The 24,794-nt window shown below is 34.0% G+C and overlaps 1 protein-coding gene across 1 annotated transcript in view; it reads left to right on the top strand.

Moving 5' to 3' along the window:
• RBBP8 (RB binding protein 8, endonuclease) overlaps positions 1-24,794 on the top strand; it is a 56,519-nt gene that overhangs the window by 5,444 nt on the left and 26,281 nt on the right. The window contains exons 2-5 of the mRNA XM_052660325.1: positions 6,219-6,261; positions 9,235-9,330; positions 15,947-16,059; positions 20,222-20,288. Coding sequence (XP_052516285.1) covers positions 6,219-6,261; positions 9,235-9,330; positions 15,947-16,059; positions 20,222-20,288 — 319 coding nt within the window. The remainder of the gene's footprint in view (positions 1-6,218; positions 6,262-9,234; positions 9,331-15,946; positions 16,060-20,221; positions 20,289-24,794) is intronic.

The following is a 24,794-nucleotide window of genomic DNA, read 5'->3' as shown; positions in this document are numbered from 1 at the left end:
TTTTAAGACTAATTTTAGGAAATATTACCCACTTACAGAAGTAAAGACAATTGTATAAAGAACTCCTGCTTACCCATCACTCAGCTTCAGCCAACATGGCCAGTCTTTAGCCATATTCCATTTGCATCTTTATCCTTCTTCCACTCAATTATGTTTAAGTTTCTGATATAATTTCATATATAAACATTTCAGTATATTCCAGTCATGTTCAACTTTACCCAGTTACCTAAAATGTCTGTTTATAGTTAGTTTGTTCTAATCTGTATCTAAAACATATCTCCATGTTGTATTTTATTAACATATCTACTGAAAAGTATAGTTTTAATTTATATTTCCCTTATGAGTGAAATTAAGCATCTTTGCTTACATTTGAGGATGGTTTGCATTTCTTTTTAAGAACTGTTTATATACCTGATTATTGGATTGTTGGCCTCTTCCCTATCAATTGATAGGAGCTATTTATATCTGAGGCATGTTATTGACTTCAAATATTTAAAAATTTAGAAATTAAAATGTGTTGTTAATGATAAAGATCTGATTTTAAAGTGACTATGCTTGTGGTCATATGTCCAGGGACAAATATGAATATTTTACATTAATTCTACTCTTCACTTGACTACACTATTTTCCCCGAGAAAATATAGTGTGAAATATTGAGGAAGGATTCTGAATTTTAGTACTGACTTGCTATTCATTCAGTGAGTAGTTACTGAATTATGTACTGGGAATCATAGCAGTTGCTGACAATATAACCATGAAGAAGATACAGTGGGTTTGGGGAGCATTGTATTAATTTCTCCTCAGGAAAATACTAATACAGTATAATTATATAATGAAGTGATAACAAAAATAAGCCAAATACAAGATAGTCTGTCTTGATTACACTAATAATAACAATGAAATCAGCTGCATGAGCTTTTAAATCTGCAAAGGAATAACATCTCCCAACTTCTGTTGAAGAGCAGCCTTATCTTCCTCTTGGTTTATAATACTGTGACCCCACCATGCAAGTTTACCTGTAGGAACAACTTGAAGTTTAAACTATTATAGGAGCAATACACTATATAAAAGCTTATTCTTTGTGACCTGGAGGTAAAACAAACATAGTATCTCCAAATGATTTAAATAGGACCAGACATACTTGAGTTTTTATTAAACATTTGATAGAGAATTAGCATTCTGCCATCTTCAAGAATAAGGTTAAATTCTTTATCCTTCAAATAATTACTTTCTGTTTTATAACTGCTTTTTAAGATCATTAAAATTTTATCATACAGAGTCCATATCTTACTCATCTTTCTACTTGTATTTCCATAGGTAAAAGTGCTTGGCACGTAGTAAGAAATTAGTAAATGGTATCTGAATGAATTGCATAGTTTATATCTGCATCAATGGAGCATTTTCTTGAACATAAGTTTTCAAAATCCTATAAGAGAATTCCTTGGTAGTCCAGTGGTTGGGACTCAGAGCTTTCACTGCCATGGCCTGGGTTTAGTCCCCGGTCAGGGAACTAAGATTCCACAAGCCTGTGGCATGGCCAAACAAAATTTCCATAAGATAATGAAAATATCAAAATTTTTTGTCTCTGAAACCCTGAAATACTTTACTACTCATTTACTTTAAATTTTTTATTTTTCGGTGATACTGTAAAAGCATCATTTTGTAAGAATGACAGTTGTCTATTCTAGTTTTAAGAGAAATGCATGTAGCTTATTGTATTCTTGTGATCTATGTACATACTGTTTTATGTGTGACTTATTTTTGCTGTTATTATTAACCAAACTGCTTGTTTTTCATGTGGCACATAATCACCATTTTAGAATTTTTATGCATACCCATTTAAAACTGGGACAATTTTATTTTTTAGGCTCATAACAGGGATAAAATATTTGTTAGATTTCTTCATGTTTCTTGGTGTTTCAGGTTCTTCAGGAAACTGTGTTAATATCTGTGCTTTACGAATCATTTGATATACATGATATATCAAACATCTAACATTGGATATATGTTTGAGTTGAGAGAAGATAACTTCTGGCACATTTTAATATATTGATTAGGCAACTTTTACCAATTTCGAAATTACTTAAAGATTCTTAAAGATTTTAAATGATCAAGCACTATTTTTAAAAAATTAGTATTTGGGCTTCCCTGGTGGCTCAGATGGCAAAGAATCCACTTGCAATGTGGGAGACCTGGGTTCAATCCCTGGATTGGGAAGATCCCCTGGAAAAGGGCATGGCAACCCATTCTAGTATTCTTGCCTGGAGAATCCCATGGACAGAGGACCCTGGCAGGCTGCTGTGCCTGGTGTCACAAAGAGTCAGACATGACTGAGTGACTAAGCACACATATGTTATTTAAAAATATTTTGGTGGGGCCTGGCAAATTTGCTGAAAGGAAGACTCTTGACAGTCCCTTGTCAGTGTGTTCCACATAGTTCCGTGTAAAATCAGGTCCTATGACTTATTATAACATCAAAGACATGCCTGAAGGATACTTTATTTTTTTGTTTGAAAGTAGAGGATCCATTTGGAGAAACCAGTGTAAGAGGCCACTTGAAAGACATCAAACATGGACTTGTCCAGACTTCGCAGGTTTTAAAGTATATACAGGAATCAAAATTGACTCATTACTTCTAAACCTTCATGTCCAGGTTAAAAAAAAATGGAAAAGTTATTAATGTAATACTTGAGTTACATAATTTTTTTTAGATATGCATATGAACTTAAATGCATTTGAATGCAGGGGTGTTTTTTTTTGTTTTTACATTTTAAAATCCCTGTCAGTATCTGGTTTATTATTTAAAAGCACAAGTTATAAGATGGAATTTAGAATATTTTTCAGAGTGCTACCATTTTAATAGTTTTTTGTCCATGCTACATTCTGTCATCAACATCTCATAATATTTTCTGTATCTGATAAATATGGTAATCAGTTTCATAGAAAGTGAGGCAGATTTGTGGGACAGAAGTGGATCCCTTTGAAGAAACGGAAAGTACGGAGGCTCTAATATGACAGGATAAATACGTCTTGATTCACTTTTGGATTACTCCATTTATTTTCCCATGTTTCATCAAAAATTCCAAAAAGCTAAAATTCGTGTTAAGACTACACAAATTAGCAATGAAAGGAATGACAAGTAATTTTGGTCCATAACATCAGTGTCCTGTTCATTATTATGAAAAGCTAGTCATCAGGAAAATGCAAATCAAAGGGGCAATGAGACATCACCACATACATGTCAGAATGACTTATCATAAAGAACACAACAAATGTTGGTGAGGACGTAGAGAAAAGGGAGCTGTCACACACTGTTAGTGGGACTATAAATCAGTGCAGCTACTGTGGAAAACAGTATGAACGTGTCTCAAAAATTTGAAAGTAGTGGTACCATGTGACCCAGCCATTTCATTCCTGGGTGTATATTGGAAAATAAAAACACTAATTTGGAAAGGTGAATGCATACCAGTGTTCACAGCAGTGTTATTTACCATCACCAAGATACAGAAACAATGTAAGTATCCATCAGCAGATGAATGGATAAAGATGTGTGTAAATACACACACACACACACACAGTAGAATATTGCTCAGCCATGAAAAGAATGAAACGTTGCCATTTGCAGTAACATGGATTTGCTTAGAGGATATTATGCCAAGTGAGAGAAGTCAGACAGAGGGAGGCAAATACTGTATGGTATCACTTCTATGTGGAATCTAAAACATTAAACAAATGAGTGAATATGACAAAAAAAGATGCAGACCCACAGATATAAAGAACAAATTAGTGGTTACCAGTGGGGAGAGGTAAGAGGGGGTCAATATAAGATAAGGGATTAAGAGGTGTAAACTATTAGGTAAAAATAAGCTACAAGTGTTTATTGTACAACACATGAAATACAGCCAATATATTATAGTAACTATAAATGGAGTATAATCTTTAAAAATTGGGAATCACCAATTATACACCTGTAACAACAACAAAGAACATAATATTGTACATCAACTATAATTCAGTTTAAAAAAGAATACTGTCATTAACTGTCACATGTATTATTTTCCATTTGTATTAACATAAATTCAATAAAATCTGCAAAAAATTAATTTACCCATTTTGATATAATTAAATCTTAAGAGTAAACTAAACACACCTTAAAAGTGGCTGCATTTTATAAAGACAAATGTCTTTAGTTTGGAGTTGAAATTGATTAGGCAGTTACTGAAATACTAATAGTAATGTTTTGGGCAGAAGTTTAATTATTTAAGCTATATGTAAAGCCACTATTTGTCAAGAAAAATATTATTAGACTTACAATTTATCATTCAAAACCGTAAATAATTTGTTTTACAGTGACAGTATATACATAAATGGTTCTGGGTAGCAAACAAAAATGAGTATAAATTAAGATCGCAATGACTTTGTTTATGACAAGTTGAATTCTTGCCTTATTTCTGAATTCTTACTTAAATTTGTTTCTTCTGTTATGTGAGTACACATGTGGGCCCTTAATTGTTTCATTTTGTCCAAAATTCGTGTACACGTGGGTGTTGGCCGTACAGTGCTTTTGGTCTTTGAGCACTGTTTTCTCATTAGGTGTCTCAGGTTTCCAGTGTTAACAATCCCAAATACTTTTTTGAACAGACTGCCTGTTCATACAGGAGCTGCCTTGTCGTATAGCCTCATTCCTTCCGATGGGTGTGGAGCAGGATTAAAGCACACTTTATAGGGGTTCTAATTGTGGATGCCTAATTGACTTGATGAATAGCAAATGCTAAAATTTAAACACACATACATACACATACAAACATAAACCTGCTTCAGGGCTGGTCTGCATGACAGAACAAATGCCTCGCAGGTGTTGAATGCTTATAAGATAAAAGAGTAGTCTTTCCATGTTTCCCAAGAATTTTCTTTTGAAGTTTTTAAGGATTTTCTATCTCATTGTTCCTTTTCATAAAATGGTTCATAGCAATAATCCATTTCATCTTGGGTGCTACTTTTCACGTCTAAAGGCAGACCCGAGTTTTAGAAGTCAGCCAAAATTAAATTTTCACACACTTTGGGGAGGGTAGAAGAAAGTGGAAAACTGCTGACTCTAGTCTTTGGCCTAGTGGGGTCACAAGTTCTTTTCTTAATTCTTCAAAAATGAGTTAATGCTTTACTAAGTACTTTAAAAGTCTTCTGAGTAGTCATCATCACCTGAAAAAGAGGAAATCTTCCCCAGCTAGGGAACTAACTAGACAAATGGAGAAGACTTTTTGAAAATTAAAAGATCATACCAGTTTTTATTTTTAACATTAAAACATTTTTCTTTTTATTGTAATGCTTTACATTTTCACAGTATTCCAACTCTCTCAATACTTTTCCATAAATTTTCTTTATTTTGAACTTATTATAGATTCACACTGTATGTATACTCATTACCCAGTTTACCCCAGTGGTAAGAACATCTTGTATGGGCTTCCTGTGTGGCTCAGTGGTAAAGAATCCACCTGCAATGCAGGAGACGCAAGAAACATGGTTCCATCCCTGGGTCAGGAAGATCCCCTGGAGTAGGAAATGGCAACCCACTCGCATATCTTGCCTGGAAAGTCCCATGGACAGAGGAGCCTGGCAGGCTACAGTCCATGAGATGGCAAAGAGTCAGACATGACTGAGCACAGCACAGTAGCATAGAAAGTAGTTTTATATTTTGTTATCTGACTCAAAATTAAAAATACATATAACACATGTAATACATATCTTGAACTAGATACAGTAGTGCCTTTTGTTAAGTACCTTGTCAGCAGTTGTGTTCCTAGTCCAGGACTTCCTGACACAATCTGTTTTAATCCCAGAAGATTTGAGCCTATATAAGCAGTATTGCTGTTAGCAAAATACATAGGTTATGCCAGAACATAAACCTTCATTCATAATGAACATCTAATTATATGCTTGCTCATGCTATTAGGAAGTAACTTTAGATGGAGAAAATTTCATTCTATTTGGCTGTCATACAGTAGACTCGGAGCAACAATGTTGCAGATATTTTGTGACTTAAGGGTGCGAGTGAGGGAAGTATATTCTTCAGACTAATGGGACTTGGCTCATTGTTCAGAGACCAGACTCAAGTGATTTAATAGTGTATCATTAGAGTCATAAAGAAACTTAGATTAACTGCTTTAGAAGTGATAAAATGTATAAATAAAATACTGTGGGTTTTTTTTTCTCTTTTTCAGGTTTACAAGTGAAAGTAACCAAACTGAAAAAGGAACGAATTTTGTAAGTATCAGTATATATAATACTGGTGTCTTATTTATAAGGTAACTGATATTGATGTCCTATTTGACCTACTTAGTGTGGACCTTGTATAGTTGACAGCAAGTTACTCAAAATTCTAAAGGAAAAAGAATAATAATTTATCAGTAATTATAAGTAATAAGAGTATAGCTTTAGGTATTGTTTTAATATATTTATATTTTAATATAATTTTAATATATAATCGTTTTCCTTATACTTATTAAGATGGAAACTGATCTGTATATCATTTGGATCTGTTAATGGCATTTTTTTTCTCACCTATGGTTAATACCTGTAATTTAAGATACTGCAAGATGGGGAGCAGAATAATTGTGGGATTTCTAACTCATAAGAAATGGAAACTAAATGGATATTTTGAGACCCCTTTTAATTAGTTTGAAATTCCCAGCAGTTCCCCTGAATTGTTTTGGTTATTAACCCCAGAATCAGACCTGATTTTCTAAGTCAGGAGCAGATTTTACTCCTGTTTTTTTAGAATGTCTACATTCAGAAATCTGAGACAGATGGCCTAGTAGAATATTATTATTCATGACAAAATTTAACATCATTGTGACTAATAATATTATACTTGTTCTACAATATATATACCAGTAGGTCTCATTTCTTTCATATTCCTGAATCTTCCAAGGCTTTAACCAGAAGCTGGAGTTACCAACTGCTCATCAAAACATGCCTCACTATTTTTTCTATTATAATCTGAAATTGGAAATTGTGAAGTTTTCCATTACAACTAGAAAGTGATGTTTGGAAGATGACTTAGATACAGAAATATGAAATCATAAATTTTTAAAAGTTTTTTTTTTAAGAATAATTTTATGATTCTTAATTAGTGGCACTTTTAAATAGTTTGCATGTTGAAAGTCAACATGTTCCTACCTTAAAGATGTCATTTTAAACATTTAAATTTCAGGATGTGTATCTTATTAGTTAGGATATATTTTTTATACAAGAGGTATTTCTCCACATGTCTAACCAGACAACCACATGAAAAACCTTAAATTTGTAAATGACTGTTGAATATTACTTTCTCAAAAGTCACCTATAACATTTCTAAATCTATGCTTTACTTCACTGTATGGTTCACAGTCATTTGATCTTCTTAGCAGCCTTTTAATATATATTGTGATTACTCTGTGTCTTGCCTACCTCAGGTAGCTTGGGGTTACACATTTTGGAAGCATGGGTAAGTAAGTAAATCCCTCTGAGTAATCAGAGAAGTAAAAGGATGCTTCATTTTTCAGAAGGCTAGGTCATTGCTTTGTGGGACCAGGAACTTGGATTTACCTGTGTTACCATACCTCCCTTACCAAGTATATTTTGCCATAGACCACCATGGTACAGTAACAAGATCTCTGGTCTCCATATTGTTAGAACAGCTTTATTTGTAAAATATCTCAGTCCTTAGGAATTCCCACCTGGAAGAAGCAGTTAGAAAAGAAATCAATAACTATACTATATTTGTCTATCACGTAATTGCTTTAGGCCTGTGTTCTGATGTTAAGTTGTCTCTGTACATAGCTAATGCTTCTCTTTTACACAAATTCATTTACAGAATGATACATGAGGAAATGTTGACTGTTGAATTTTTGTTGAAGGCTTCCAAAATAGGATCAGTAAAAACCTAGTGCTGCTTCTGAATTAAATATATTTTCAAGAAGTATTAGAAGTTTTTTAATTACTAGTTTCAGCTATCTGTTATTTCCAAAATTTAGTATATATACATATGCTATCAGAACAATATTTGTTATATAGCAGGAAACCACTCTTAGATGTATTGGTTTGTCATTCAATATCAAATATTCAACCAATATTTAAGACATACCCTCATTGGTATCTGACATTTTGACTTAGTTGTTTTGCTCATGTGTTTTTTGCTCCTACTACATTCATTAGCAATTTTGATACCATCATATGGACATCTCCTTTTTTGTCACCTTTATTTGATTTGATATTTTTGACCCTTGAGAGGTCTTGGGGAAGGTGTTTGAACCACTCTATTATATTGTATTTTCAGCTTCCACATCACACAGAGAATCCCAATTCAGTTTCTAATGGGTTTTCATAAAATAAATGCATATTTTATATATGTGGTTTTTTATTTTCTGAAGTGTAATGACAGAGGGGTAAAATATGGCACAGCCTTGGAAAATAACTAGATAGTCTACCAGAAGAAAATTTTAGATGTCTTTGTTTTTTCCTGACCATATCAAATAGAACTTATTAAATAGAACTTACTATTTGCCAGCACTGTTCTGCATGCTTTATATTCATTAGTACTTACTCAGTCCTTGCAAATGCCTTATGAGGTAGATACTAATGTATCCACATTTTTGGGAGTACAGAGAGTTTAGGTTACTTGCACCAGGTCACAGAGTTGGTACCTGGCAGCTGAGATTCAAACCTAGGAGGCATCAGAATAGGGTTGGTTTGCACCTACTTCACGGTAGACCCTGGCTTAAAAGTAATATCAGGTAAAAGTTTAAGCAACACAAAACTTCGTAAAAACACAAAGTATCAATCCCTCATAGTTGGAATAGAAGCAATATAAGTAAAGTTACCTGCTATTTATATTGATAAATATATATAAAATAATAAAAATAACCAATAAGTATACAGTTTAATAGCAGTTTTGACTATGTTGAGTCAGTGGTGGCATCAGAATTCACTCTGTGTTCCAGCATTGTGTAATGAATACCTGGTGCTTAGGAAGATACTTCTATAGAACGTAAAAATACTGCAGAGCAAATTCTAATCTAATTTGATCTCTGATTAACAAAATATTCAAATCTCACCTTTTATGTTTGTTGTGATACAACAGATTCATAATATGTAAGTGGTGAGATCATGCTTTGGAGTTCTTAATGACAGAACAGTCTTGTTAAGAGTGTTTTTCCTGTAAAAAGGAAAAAAAACAACTTACTGCTTGACTTTCAGAGATGCACAAAGACTAGAAGAATTCTTCACCAAAAATCAACAGCTGAGAGAGCAACAGAAAGTCCTTCATGAAACCATTAAAGTGTTAGAAGATCGGTGAGTCTGGTTCTTGGGTCCTTTTGAGTAAGAGGTGGTTTCCCTCTTAATAGAGAATATACATTGGTGTTCATTTGTAATCAGTTCTGAGGCTTAATTAAAGTGATCTTTTTTTCCAACTTTAGGTCAACTTTGGATAAATAGCTTATGAAATTAAGGATATTCTCTTATAGGTTTGTTTTTTCATTAATTACAGCAACCACATCAGTTTATCCTTTAAATGATGTTTCTTTATCTGGTGTTTGATGCAGGACAAGCTCAAGGGTAGCAGTGTTCTAATGCATTTGATGCTTTAATTCCATTTTTACTGCTAAATAGGTGGTAACTGCTTCACAGTTCTGTTCCTATCTAACTCCTGTCCTGCCATTCTCTTTTCTTCCTTGCGTATTTCTCCACTTTCAGGCATTCTAGGGATTCTTTTTACTGAGAATTCCCAAGATAATGCTATTCACCTCCACCTATCAACTTTCTTTTTTCCTACTTCTATGAAGTTAACACTACATTAGAAAAGACTTTGAGATTTTGCTGTTTTCCCTTGTCTGAACTGTAAGTGCTATTTAGGACCTTGAACTATGTACAACAAACATTGTCTCTTCTTGCTTTATTTATAGTTAATGTTGTTCCTTTATTACCATTTCTGTGTATGTTGCAAGAGGGCTGGTGGTTTGATTTTGCTGCTGTGCCTTTACTGGTGGAATAATCTAATATTCCATATGCATGAAAACCGAAGTTGAGTACTCTGTCATCTACGACTACTATTTCTTTGGATGTACACTTACTGGAATAAGCAGCCTGTTCTGGAATATATAAAACTCCATATGCTTTAAAATCAGAGATACAAATTTGAACTCCAATTTCACACTGTAGCCTTAATTAAATTTAACAATAAATAGTTGAGCCCTGTACCATGTTCTAGGTGTTGCTCTAGGGGCTAGGAATAATACCGTCCCTCTAAGTATACCATGGACCTGTCAAATATCCATACATCTAACCCTTTTGAAAAAAAGGGTAAAAGGAAGGTCTTAGGCTGCATTGTATTTTAGGAAAGGTTTGACAAGGCCAGTTGGGGGTTCTGTTCTGCTCATTCATTGGCTGGCTTCTGACTGAGATGCTTGGTGTGGTCACCTGTCTGAACAGGTGAAGGATTTCAGAGCACAACAGTTGAAGCCAGTGATTTTACTTCCTACAATAGGAGATATGTTTTCATGGTTGCCACACTCAAAGACTGATTGTATTTATTTCCAGCACTCTTTCTGTTTAGTTGATCATTCACAAATTGCTTAGGACTCAAGGTTAGTACACTGAAGAAAAAAATCACAAGGTAAAGTTTTCATTATGTTTTGCATGAATTGGCTTAATACAGTTGGCTCTCCATTTCATCCTCAAGCTATAGTCATCTTCCATTTTAGCTTTTGAAGATAATCCTTTGTAACATATTCAGAACATTTCTTCACTTTGTGATTTAAAGTTTTCACTGTTCTGTTATTCTTTGCATCTTGTGCTGCTTTTCTTAAGCGAGTTGAAATGACAGTGGATGAGTGCCTCTTTCCCGTAGAAGTATTTTCTAAATTACTCTCCTTTATTTGGAGAATACATTTAATTGTTAAAATTACCATTTTTATTCTGCAGTTTTTAAAAATGATTATTTTCTGTTTATTGGTTGTGAAAACTGATTTCGTGTGGTGTTACACTTCTCCACTGTTTCTTATTCCTAAATGTTCTTGTTGCCTTTCATTCTGATCACCATTACATTTTTAGGCAGGTGAGCCTATAATTCACTACATGGTGTTAATTTGGGGGTGGGACAAGGAGGGTAGCTCATTCCTGTTTTCACATGCTTTTTCTCTCCTTCTTCAACTCTAAAATTTCCTTCTGGGATTATTTTAAGGTTTGTCCCTCGTTTTATGAAGCTTCTTTTAATGAAACTGAGAATGATCTAGATCTGACCATTATTTTTTTAATGTAGGATGTGATAGGTTTGAGGGCTCATGTTATACCCAGGTATCCAGCACTTGATCTCCACCTTCACCCTGTGAGGTAGATGATAAATCAGTTTTACAAATGAGGAAACAATGCTGACAAAGAGTTAAACTTTCCCAAGATCACATAGTTAATGAATAATTAGGTTAAATTTGATCTCCAAACTTCCGATTTCTACTGTTGGATATGTGTTGTCTTAATTCTATAAATGTTGTGTAAATAAATTACAACTTAACTGATTATCTCAGAGTATTTATGTTTGATATCAAGTTACTAAAACAAGTACTCTGAAATATTAAGTCTTCAACATTGCCTGTTATCATAGTCTTGTTTTATTGGAAGGTTGGTTTGTTTTTGGTTATTTTCCTTTTAAATTGCTACTAATTAAATGCTACCTTTAAATGTGAAAGTAGGTACCATTTAGTAAAGTTCTACTTACTTAAAATTTTACTTTAATTTTATGTCATATGTAAGAATGAATGATAGTCTAGAGCAAGTTTTTCTGAGACCTTTAAAAAATAACATATATTTCATTAAAATTTCTTAATGGTAATTCTGCAACTTGCTGTTTACTCTTCATAAGGTGAAGTGATTCTTACTTCTTAGCCTAATATTGTGAAAACCTCAAGAGATGTTTAGATGAAAGGAATTAATGCAATAAAGATAAATTAGACAATAAAGTGTTCTAATTTAATGTGGCTTGCTTGTTTGTGTTTTACTACTACTGTTATTATACTTCATTTATAGACTTTCCCTCAAGAAAGCAAAGTATTTCCCTTCATCTAAGGAACAGTCACTGTGCTAAAGAAGTAGAAGACATTTTTTTAAAAATCTGAACTAAGCAGTTAAACCATGGTTGTCTGATAGATTTTAATATCTTTAAAAGCTCTTTTGGCAGTCATAGGAAACGCATGTTTCAACCTTTGTTAAAAGGGAAAATCGGTACTCATAATCAGAGGATTTGTGTTTCTCTAGTTTTCAAATACTGAACCAAATGTCTTCTTTTGTCTTGCTAAGTCTTCTTACTCATAGATTTGAATTTAAATATATTCTTCAGGAGACCTTCCCTGACTTCCTAGACTAGGTTTAGTTCTGCTGTGTGCTTTCATAGTATCCTGTATTTCCACTTTAATGTGAATCCTATGTATGCATGTGTCTGCTCAGTCATGTCCAATTTGGTGTGACACCATGAACTGTAGCCCACCAGGCTCCTGTGGTTTTCTAGGTAAGAATACTGGAGTATGTTGCCATTTCCTGCGCCAGGGGGTCATCCTGACCTAGGAATCAAACCCACATCTCTTGCTTTGACAGGTGGATTCTTTACCACTGTGCCACCTGGTCATGCTTTATTTTAAATACTTATTATTGTCTGTCTTTTTCTAGTAGACTGTAAGCCCTTCAAAAGAAGTGACATTATCTTGGTCACTGTTGTATTTTAGCACGGACAGGTGTTTAGTGAAACCCTTTTGAATGAAAATGAATAAATCTGAGGAAGTCTTTTTAGGGTATAGCAAACAATTGAACATACTTGTTTATATGGCAAGTTTTACTGCAAAGTGAACACTTTTATTTCTTCATCTCTATGAACAAGGTGGAGTATAACTCAGAATGCCTAATGCTTTTTGGCCGTTAAAAGTAGAATTACTCTTCTTTCCCTTTTAACCTGCTTATACCTAATGAAGTTGTATTCTTCTGTGAAATTGAAGCTGTTTTTTCTTTCTCTGAAGTAGCAGTTAAAGGTAGGCAAGAGGAAAGAGGTGGAATCCTACTGATGGAAATAGGAGCTATCCTATTTTCTCACATGCATTTAAATTTAAGCTAGGATCAGTGAACGATCAGGAGTTGACTCTTTACAGATACTTTAATACTAAAAGTGGCAGTAAACTGGAGAAAACTAGAAGTAATAAACAAGCTGGGGAATATTCCTTCATTTTATAACTGCCTGTATCAGTGACATTTTTAAGCTTGGAAACTAAGGGTTTCAAGAGGTTGTGTTCCATGATATCTTATGATATTTTAATATATCAGAGTTGAATTCTTGGAAACAATAAGGAAAATGGTAGGGTAATGTTTTAAAAATACTTCGTTAGAATTGATTAATGCCACTTAGCTCCTTCAGTGTTTTTCAGTGACCTTTCAATGCCAGTGCTCTTTTTGGCCTCTAGATTTAATAGTTCTAGAGTTTAATAGTTTAAAGTGAATAAATTATTTACCTACAATCAGAACTATTTGAATGTTATTGCATGAAGCCCAAGCTAGTAATTTGAATAGATGTTGACAGAGAAATATGAAATGTGAAGTATTTTTTTAAATAGTTAACATTAAGTTTCTTCTTATAACAGTTTAACAGTGTCTTGGTTTGGAATAGTTTAGAGAGAACTTTGTCTTTATTTTCCTTTGGAATTTTAAAGGCAAATAGCAAGAACAACAGTAGCAGCAGCTGTTAAGTACAGGATCACAACTAGAGCACCTAATCCTCTGTTTTTATCTTCTCTCTTATTAGTATAATTTATTAAGTTGAAATAGCTTCATGTGGCTTGTGGCTACCATTTTGAACCAGAGTTCTAGACTTTTCCCAGTACTGACTTAGGATTCCACATTCTCAGTTTAGTTTCTATTTGTCTACCAGCTCATTGCTTTCAATTTGTCTGTTTGTTTTCTTTCCCATTTTCCGTCTTCATGGTCTTGTGTCTTTAAAAATATATATGTGTGTGTGTGTGTGTGTGTGTATACCTTTACTGTAGCTTTGTGGGATTTGGGGAGGGAGCTGTAATAGATGCAAATGTTCGCTTTGTCATCTTTTCTTAGATCTTAATTGTCCTATTTCCTGTCTCTAGAATCTACTCCAGTTAAACCATGATGCCCAGTTCTTTATCCTTTGTTCTAGACATTTTAGTCCTATTAATGCAACCTATGAGCTCTAATCTTTATTTTTTATATCCGTATCAATACTTGTTGATATGAGTTTTACTTTTACGTAAAAATCTCTAGGTTCTTTTTGTTTCAGTTGTCTAGTTTTAATCTCTTTGTTTTAAAATTCATGGAATGTCCTACCATGCTATTACTTCCATAGACATTTATGTATACTTAGTATCTTTTTAAGTTATTGAGTTAAAATTATTATGTAGAATTTATATTTGCTAAATACCTAAAGTGGAATGTGTGTCTTATTTTTAACCATATTTTTTCCTGGTTATATAAATAATGAAATTAGAGAAATTTTGAAAAATAAGCAAAATACTAAGAAGAAAATCTTCTATGTTGGTACTTATAAGATAACTATTAGTAACATTTTGGAAAACACCTTTCGTTTCATCACCCACTTCTTTCATGTATGTATTCCCTCTTCCTTTCAGCCCTTAAAATAATTAGTAAAATCTATTTCGTAATCTTACATTGGAGTCTTTTTTTATTTTTTTATTTTTAATATAAATTTATTTTAATTGGAGGCTAATTACTTTACAATATTGTATTGGTTTTGCCATACATCAACATGAATCCACCACGGGTGTACACATGTTCCCTATCCTGAACCCCCCTCCCACCTCCCTCCCCACTGCATCCCTCTGGGTCATCCCAGTGCACCAGCCCCGAGCATCCTGTATCATGCATCGAACCTGGACTGGCGATTCACTTCACATATGATATTATACATGTTTCAATGCCATTCTCCCAAATCATCCCACCCTCGCCTTCTCCCACAGAGTCCAAAAGACTGTTCTATACATCTGTGTCTCTTTTGCTGTCTTGCATACAGGGTCATCATTACCATCTTTCTAAATTCCATATGTATGCTTTAGTATACTGTATTGGTGTTTTTCTTTCTGGCTTACTTCACTCTGTATAATAGGCTCCAGTTTCATCCACCTCATTAGAACTGATTCAAATGGATTCTTCTTAATGGCTGAGTAATACTCCATTGTGTATATGTACCACAGCTTTCTTATCCATTCACCTGCTGATGGACATCTAGGTTGCTTCCTGGAGTCTTTTTAAAACTGAAAGAACATAGCTTTTTTTTAAACTTTGTATTCTTTGACCTTTAGTATTCATTCAACTAAAAAAGTTGTTGCACTCATTATGTGTGATATGCTATGCTAGGCAAAGCAGATGCAAGTTTGCATCCAGTCCATTGGTACTGGACTGGGTTCAATTTTGGGGTCTAATAAATTAAAAAAAAAAGATCAGTCTTTTCAGTAAGGAAGTTCCCTCAAAGAGTTTAAAATTAGCAGATTTTTATAGAATTGCACTCCGAATTACAGCCTGTAGAAAATGATACGGCATGATTTCAGCCTATATGGAAATATGTGAAAGGCATTATAACTAATTAATTTTCTCTGTATTTTCCAAGTCAATTCTTTAATTATTCCTAAAGTATAAAAATCCTGAAATTAATATATGGAGCAGTATTTTTTAGTAGTTGAAAAATGTTTTTTATTTCAGTTTAATTAAGGCATAATTGATAAATAAATTGTTTTTAAATGTTTATCATGGTGATTTGATAAATGTATACATTGTGAAAGGATCCCTACCATCTGGTAAATTAATACATCCATCACCTCACATATTTTTATGTTTATTTTTTGATAAGAACATTTTAGTTCTACTCTAAAAATACTTTGTTTTTGTTTCATAGATTAAGAGCAGGATTATGTGATCGCTGTGCAGTAACTGAAGAACATATGCGGAAGAAGCAACAAGAGTTTGAAAATATTCGGCAGCAGAATCTTAAACTTATCACAGAGCTTAGTGAGTGTCCTTTCTTCACATACTAAGTATTTAAAACATAGTATGCTACTGTTAAACACCTATTATTAAATTGGTTACAACCGGATGGGTTGTTTACATGTTTTCTTCATTTAGACACAAGGTCAGATGTCATTTTTCCCCCTTTTTGTAGATTTAATCTCATGCTTATTTTAGTAAGAAATAGGGTATAGATTGTTTGTTGTTTCGTGATCCCATGGACTGTAGCTCCACTGGATAGACTCCTCTGTCCATGGAATTTTTGAGGGTGTAGAAAGGTTGTACAAATACTGTCCATGTTGGCCTTAAAGTCTTACCAGCTGTAAGACAAGAAGCACATTTTCTTTGGATATATCCATATTTACTTCTTTGGTTTTATTTCATGTAATTTGATTATTTATATTTAGTAAATATAGACACAAAGCAGACAATGTAGAATTCTACAAAGATGTGTACTTTCCTGATTTTCACTATTTTTTTACACACTGTTACATCATTTTCATATTAGTCTACTTACCCATTTCATGTAGGATTATCTTACATTTATCTTCCTTTCCAAACTATATTTCCAAATTATATTGCTATCCTCTGGTTACTCAAACAGAATATATGAATATATGCTCATTATTATAAAATGAGATAGAAAAAACATAGTTTTGTTTTGCTCCCAGAGATAACCACTATTAAGAACATAATAAATATCTTTCCAGGTCCAAGTTTATCTTTTGTTTACCTCTGTCCCTCACTTTACCCCCTCCTCTCTCTTCTTTTTTAAATTTTAATAGGATCATCTCCAAAATATTCTTCTTGTTCTGACATACATTGTTTTGGACTGTAGGAAATCTTTACATGTTTATATAGTTCAGTTCAGTCACTCAGTCGTGTCTGACTTTTTTCGACCCCATGAACCACAGCATGCCAGGCCTCCCTGTCCATCACCAACTCCTGGAGTTTACCTAAACTCATGTCCATTGAGTCAGTGATGCCATCCAACCATTTCATCCTCTGTCATCCCCTTTTTCTCCTGCCCTCGGTCTTTCCCAGCATCAGGGTCTTTTCAAATGAGTCACCTCTTTGCATCAGGTGGCCAAAGTATTGGAGTTTCAGCTTCAACATCAGTCCTTCCAATGAACACCCAGGACTGATCTCCTTTAGGATGGACTGGTTGGATCTCCTTGCAGTCCAAGGGACTCTCAAGAGTCTTCTCCAGCACCACGGTTCAAAAGCATCAATTCTTCGGTACTCAGCTTTCTTTATAGTCCAACTCTCCCAACCATACATGACTACTGGAAAAACCATAGCCTTGGCTAAATGGACCTTTGTTGGCAAAGTAACGTCTCTGCTTTTTAATATACTGTCTTAAGTTGGTCATAACTGTCTTTCCAAGGAGTAAGCATCTTTTAATTTCATGGCTGCAATCACCATCTGCAGTGATTTTGGAGCTCCCCCAAAATAAAGTCTGACACTATTTCCACTGTTTCCTCATCTATTTCCGATGAAGTGATGGGACCAGATGCCATGATCTTCATTTTCTGAATGTTGAGCTTTAAGCCAACTTTTTCACTGTCCTCTTTCACTTTCATCAAGAGGGTCTTTAATTCCTCTTCACTTTCTGCCATAAGGGTGGTGTCATCTGCACATCTGAGGTTATTGATATTTCTCCTGGCAATCGTGATTCCAGCTTGTGCTTCTTCCAGCCCAGCGTTTCTCATGATGTACTGTGCATATGTTAAATAAGCAGGGTGACAATATACAGCCTTGACGTACTCCTTTTCCTATTTGGAACCAGTCTGTTGTTCCATGTCCAGTTCTAACTGTTGCTTCCTGATCTGTATACAGGTTTCTCAAGAGCCAGGTTTAGACCCATAGATTTTGTGGTGTGTATGAATACTTGTATGCATGCATTTATTTAGGAATATAAGATTATCAGTGAGTAGAAAACTATTACATTTTCATTTATGACATTAACTTTTGAAGAAGTAGGACTGTTTTCCTAAAATTAAGCCACCCTCTGAATAATCCTCATCATTTTCTTTACCTTGTTTCTTTATTTCCTATAAAATAGAAATTGGATCTGGAAGCTTGATAAGTCCAGATTAAACCTTTTTGACAACCGTACTTCATAGGTAAAATTGTCTACTTTATATTGCATCCTGTCAGGATATAGGTATTGTCAGGTTCTTCCGCTCTTTGGGGGTTGATTGTTCGACTTCTCCATTATACAGTTGAATCGTCCCCTGGTACCAAGTAGTCTGAGTTGGAAGGATGGATGTGTGAAATTTTGAAATCTTGCAAAAATACAGTTCTCCCTCAATCTTTAATAATTTTAGTATCCATTGGTGATTCTGGCCTGAATCAATTATTTAATTACAGATTACAAAATGATAATTTTCCATTTCTGTTATTCTTACATTCATCAGCTGGTATTTTTCTGTAAACAAGAATTCTCCCTCATCAGTTAGGGCTGCTGGTTACCGTAGGATGTAGTTCCTACTAGAAAGGCATGATACATCTTAATATTTTCCCTTTAATTTCCAGTTTTCAGAATTAGATCTTATATATTAGTTACCTATAATGGTGATAAATGAGGTGTTGTGTATTGCATATGTTATGTTTTGTTTTGCTTTGGAGGTGAGTGGGGCTTTCTCTGTTTTGAGCATAATAGACACTTGGAATTTTATGTATTTAGTGTGTCAGTTATGTTAATTACTATATTGATACTGATTACCTCAGTCTTGTCTGCCTACTGTCTTTTGGTAATCACTTCTATCATGTTAGTTCGAGGCCTTCCATCTTTTAAATTTTTAAACACTTTATTATTATGTAAAGCAATGCTGTTATCTGAAATACTTGGGAATCTATATATGAGTCATTTTGTACTGACTCTAGTGGTCATTGAATTAGGATCACTCTGGCTCCATTCCAGGAGTTCAGGCTTGAACTGGAAATTTCAAGTTCAGTTCCTCCATGAGTGCTGCTATGAACAACTGCTTGCTTACTCTGCTCGGATTTCACTCACAATTTGTTTTTGTTGTTGATTGTGGCAGGGGTGTGGGAGTCTCTTGGATGTCTCTTTCTGTGTCTGGCTCAGGTGTCCTCTTGGATCCTTTCCTGATTTTCTTAACAGCCCAAAGTAAACCTTTTTTTCCTTGGAATTTCATTTAGCATTTTATCTGTGCTTCTCTTAACACCTTTGTTACTTTCAGCAGTTAAAAAAAAAAGTTTATGTAATATCTTGTGTCTTATTAGACTATATTTTCCTTTAGGTCATTGTCATATCTTAAGGTTTTTGTGGAGTTTTTTTCCCGATCCTCCAAAGGAGACAGTTTAGTAGCCCTCACATATTGTATATAGTCAACAAATTTTTATTTACTCAATGTAAGAAAATATGTTGAGATTTTAAACCACTAAATTATTAACAGATTTTTGGAGTGTGACTAACTTTCTTTATTAGAGGTTAATTGTACTTATTCTGACTTGATGTCTTTGATATATTCCTCCTAGTAAAACACATGCTTAACCAGTGACATAATATCAAGGATTAATAAAAATTTTATTCTGGCAGCCATAGGAATTATAGCCCCAAACTGAGTTTTTGCTTATAAATAAGGATGATAGGAAAATTTAGTCAAGGTAGAGTCAAACAAGGAGATGCTACTTCAGTGGTATATAAAGTTACTGATACCATAATTATTCATGCAATATAGAGTATAACTAAGAAAGAAAATCTACTTGTGTGCTTCTGTTATAAAAAATTACACTGATATTCACTGTTATATTTTATGATTAGATTTATTTTGAGATAAATGACTCACTAAAATGGTATTTGAAATTAGTAGGACTGAGTAACCAGATGGAATGCTTTCTTGTCCTCAATATGAATAATTAAACTATACTGCCCAGTACATGAGGTCCTCTTTGTTTTTTGCCTACAAACATTACATAAAATTATCAGTTAATCATTTATGTGAAACTGGCACAGTGTGAGGTGTAGTAATCACTACCTAGTAACAAATTAGTTTTGAATAGTAGCATTAACCCTGACTAACATACAACTTAGAATTTGAAATCCTAATTTCTCTATGACTGTTGAAATTATTGAAAGAGCCTGACATGCATACTAATATAGCTATAATTTATGCTTTCTTTTCACATTATATTTAAGTGAATGAAAAGAACACTCTACAGGAAGAAAATAAAAAGCTTTCTGAACAGCTGCAGCAGAAAATTGAGTAAGTATTTTTTCTTGATTGTGGCAGAAAATTGAGTATTTTCCCCTATCTTCTCTTTCTTCATTTTACTTAGCTATGCAAACTGTAAAGGTGTATTAAGAATCAAAGATTTCTTTTTTAAAAATTATAAAGTATTCTGCAGTTGAAAATACAAGAAAAATCACTGTATTTTTGTTTCGGAAGTATATATGAAGACTTTGCATGCATCTCTTATCTTATACTCTTAGAAGAGTATAAAGAGTATAAAGTATATACTTCAAAGAGTATATGCTATAAAGAGTATAAAGTATAAGAGTATACTCACAAGAGTATACATGTGAATGTGTAAATTATAAAAACATTTTAATTTAAAGCATTTTCATTTTTATAACTAATTATAAATAAATTATTCAAATAAATTATTTGAGATACTTCTATTTTAAATAAATACTTGAGTTTTGTTACCACCTTTCCAGCTCTGTCCTAGAAACTTAGTAAAAGTAGTATGAATGATTATTTCCTCTTACATGTTTCTCAGGCCTAGAGAACTTCCTCCTTTTCCTCTCCCCCCTCCCCCAGTTTTTGTTAATAAAAATAATAACTTTTATCCTATATACCAGTTACTCTTCTTGGTGTTCTGTGTTTATTATTTCTAATCCTCACTGTGATTCTTCAAGGTAGTTTTATTGTCTCTACTTTATGGACAAGGAATCCACATCTTACAGAAGTCAAATAACTTGCCATGGTCTCACAACTAGTAGATAACAAGACATCACTCAGAACCCCATCTTCTGACTTAGAAGACTCTGTTCTCTCTATTATTTGACAGTGTCTCAAAAAAAGAATCCGTTTTTCTGGGTCTAGTCTGATACAGAGCAAGAGATATCAAGTTTATGTAATATCTTTTAAGAGTTATAATTCAGGATAGTCTTAATGGTTTCCAAGGTTTTTAAAGACTGTTGAATTTAAGTGGACATCTGCAAAAACTTTGCTAAACTATGTAGACATAACATGATTTTGCCTTAGTTATTGTCTTATGTATAAACACATCTCACAAGTGGAATTAGCTTCTTTAATCATATCACTGCTTTTTTTAAGTAGTTGGTGTCCAAAAAGATTTTTATATTTTTGCCATGTTAGCAGTCCACTGAATATTGGTAGGCAAGGAGAATTTTGAGGGGGGATAACAAATGAGGAAAGAGGGATTTGGGGCCAGACTGAGGTTATTAAACAAGTGTGTATGAAGATGTCAGCACTTACTGATTTTACTTGTGCTGAATATTTAAGTGAGGCTAGAACACAAATTCACAATGGTTTCTACATGATTCCAAAGCCTCAAATAGTTTTTTTGAAACGTTACAACATACCCTCACCTCAACTGACAAGATACTTTTTATTATTGTTGTTCAGTTGCTAAGATGCATCTGACTCTTTGTGACCCATGAAATGTAGCCCACCAGGCTTCTCTATCCTTGGGGTTTAACAGGGAAGAATAATGGAGTGGGTTGCCATTTCCTTCTCCAGGGGATCTTCCTGACCCAGGGATCAAACCCACATCTCCTGCATTGGCAGGCAGATTCTTTACCACTGAGCCACCAGGGAAAGCCCAGTTTTTATTATAGTCTTCCTTATTTGTCCCACTTCCTGTGAGCATTCCTGTGCTTTACTGTGATAATATCAGTGTGCTTGACTGAAGGGTGATACCTCAGGCTCCACTGAAAGTGTTTTGTAACAAACTGTATATTCTCTGTATTACTCTTCATTTAAAAAAAAAACTTGAGTTCTGAATTGCATCTGGTTCAAAGATTTCAGATGAGTGGTGGTTGACCTACATTAATTTATGTTCTGTGATGTAAAGGTCACCCCAATCATATCAATGAGTTTAGGGCATGTATCTTTTATTTAGTACATGCCTCCCTCAGGACATTATAGGGGATAATCTGTTGTGTCTTTCAGTTCTCTCCTGAAATTTAAGACAGCTATTCACATAAGCTAGCTTATTCTCCTCAAACATATTCTCTTTTGCTTTCAATTGGAAAAAAAGCAAGTATTATCTTGTCTGAAGTTTCTCTGAACTTTAGAAAAAGTATTATTTATATTTTTTCTTGCTAAATGAGGTAATTCTGATTCACCTAATTTGGGTTAGATGTTACAGATAACCTTTTAAGGTAGGACAGTTGTTCAGTGACAGTATAGTAAATTATTCAGAAAAAGGTTTGCTGTTATGAAATTAAAAATATATATTCAACTGTACCAGTCACAGAAAGAAAATAATTAAGTTTTGAGGACATGACTCACTTTGTTTTGGGAAATGAATGTCCTGGGTGAGTGAAAGTCAGTTTTTTTTTTTAAACCCTCACCCTCAGCATTGAAAGTGCAGAGTCCTGGTCACTGGGCCAGGGAAATTCCCTCAGTGTTCTCTTTTAAACTGAATTCCTTGTAAATCACCATGGTTTAAATACCTTTTATATAGGTTCACTCTCTCCCAAGTGTATTTAATTTTAGTGAGATGATACTGTTGGTAAGTTCTAAGTCTGGGTAGAGATCACTTTACAGAGTGAAACTTGTTGATTCTGATTTTAACTTCTGGGACCATCTGGAACAAGTTTACCCCTCCTTCTACTTGATGGCCCTTTGTGTGCATTAAAGATAGGTACGGGGCCTTCCTGAGTCTTCCTCATAAGTAGGTAAATATGCAGAGTAAATATTTTCTGTTCATTAACTATTCCTCATGAGACATTACTTGAAGACTCTTCAAATTATTTCTCTTTAATGTTTCAGTTTGTCAATATTTTAATTAAGTCAATCCTCTAGGTATAGTCTGACCAGTAGAGTAGTACTGCCCACTCCATTTTTCTGTATCTTTTTACTTACATTGTATGTGCTTGCATGCTCAGTTGTTCAGTCATGTCCAACTCTTTGTGATCCCATGGACTGTAGCCTATCAGGCTTCTCTGCCCATGGGATTCTCCAGACAAGAATACTGGATTGGGTTGCTATTTCCTCCTCCAGGGGATCTCCCTGATGTGAAGATCAAACCTGCATCTCCTATATTTCCTGCATTGAAAGGCAGATTCTTCACCACTGACCCACCTGGGAAGCCCTAATATTAATGTGGTCAAGATAGGTATATTTTGACCTTACTGGGTTTACTGCTAACTAGAACCTTCAAGTCAAAGTCTTCCCCTATCCTCTACTTGTAGACTTCTTGTGGTGGTATAAAAACACAGGACTTTAGAGTCATGACTTTGTAGTAGTTGTTGGTGGAAACCTTATATCAAAGGAGTCTTCATTGTAAATAAGTGCAATATTGATTAAATACTATTTTCTGGGTGTTGCATTATGTTTTTACATATATCATTTCTTTCAACTTTTCCAGAAAAATGAAGTAGGAAAGTACAGTACTGTATCTACTTTAATAGATGAGGTAACTGAGACTCAGAAAGGTTCAACATGACTAGTAAGTGTGGCTCAGATGGTAAAGAATTCTCCTACAATGCAGGAGACCTGTGCTCAATCCCTAATTAACCAAAAGGTGTGGCATAAACTTTTAACTTTTCTCAGAAAACCAGAATGAGACAAAATGGTTTAAAGAAGAAATTTAGTTAAGACATGGAAAGTTGTATTTTTCCCTTTTTCTTTTATGACAAAGACAAAGGAGGACAAAGCCAGCACTTGTTTACTTAGTTTAGACACCTCTAGTTAGAGCTGGTTTTTTTTTGGGGGGGGGGGGGGGTTCCCTTTTGTGATCCCAGCTACTTCTAGATTGACTGCCAGGAAACCAATTTCTTCTCATGACTCATTCATGTTTCAGGTTGAATTTTTATGACTAATAGGCAGGTAGCCTGTGATGTGATTAGTTAAAGCAAGGTCAGATAGATTTCACACTCCATTAATTTGTAAGAGTTTCTCATATGACTTTAGCTTACTTTGTTTTTTCCAGAATAAAATGGTAATTGTAGGTAGATATTAGCTCTAAAGATTTTCCTTGGAATGGAGCATAGGATTATAGACCACAATAATACTGATATTATCTAGAAAATTAAGATATAAATCTGTTAGGAAAAATTAATCTCAATTTAAAAAACTGTGTTGGTCATAGTTAATAAAAATCTCATTCTTTGGAAATACATAGTCATACAAATTGATAGGACTATATTAGAAAAGACTGGTTTTGTCAGCCTGACAGACTGATAAAAATTATTGGCAAATAAGGTCAACAATGGTTTGACATGGGAAAGTCAGTTGAGTTAAAATGAATTTATTTTACTCAATACCCACAATTCAGTCATAACCCAATCTTTGTGTACCTTCAGTCTTTAATTGAATTGGGCAAGAACCTATGCCTAGATCAGCACGAATTTATTTTTCTAGTGGAATCAGGAATCTTCCATATTCATTCATTCAACAAATACTTATTGAGCATGTACCAGGTACCCACTATTGCAGATACTCGTGATGTATCAGTGAGCCAAAAAGAGCCTTAGCCTTTTGGAGCTCACAATTCTGGCCAATGAGCAGTAGACA

This window comes from Budorcas taxicolor, chromosome 22 (assembly GCF_023091745.1).
Source record: "Budorcas taxicolor isolate Tak-1 chromosome 22, Takin1.1, whole genome shotgun sequence".
NCBI lineage: Eukaryota > Metazoa > Chordata > Mammalia > Artiodactyla > Bovidae > Budorcas > Budorcas taxicolor.
Note: the sequence above shows the minus strand (reverse complement) of the source record. Positions and strands in the feature narration are given on the sequence as shown.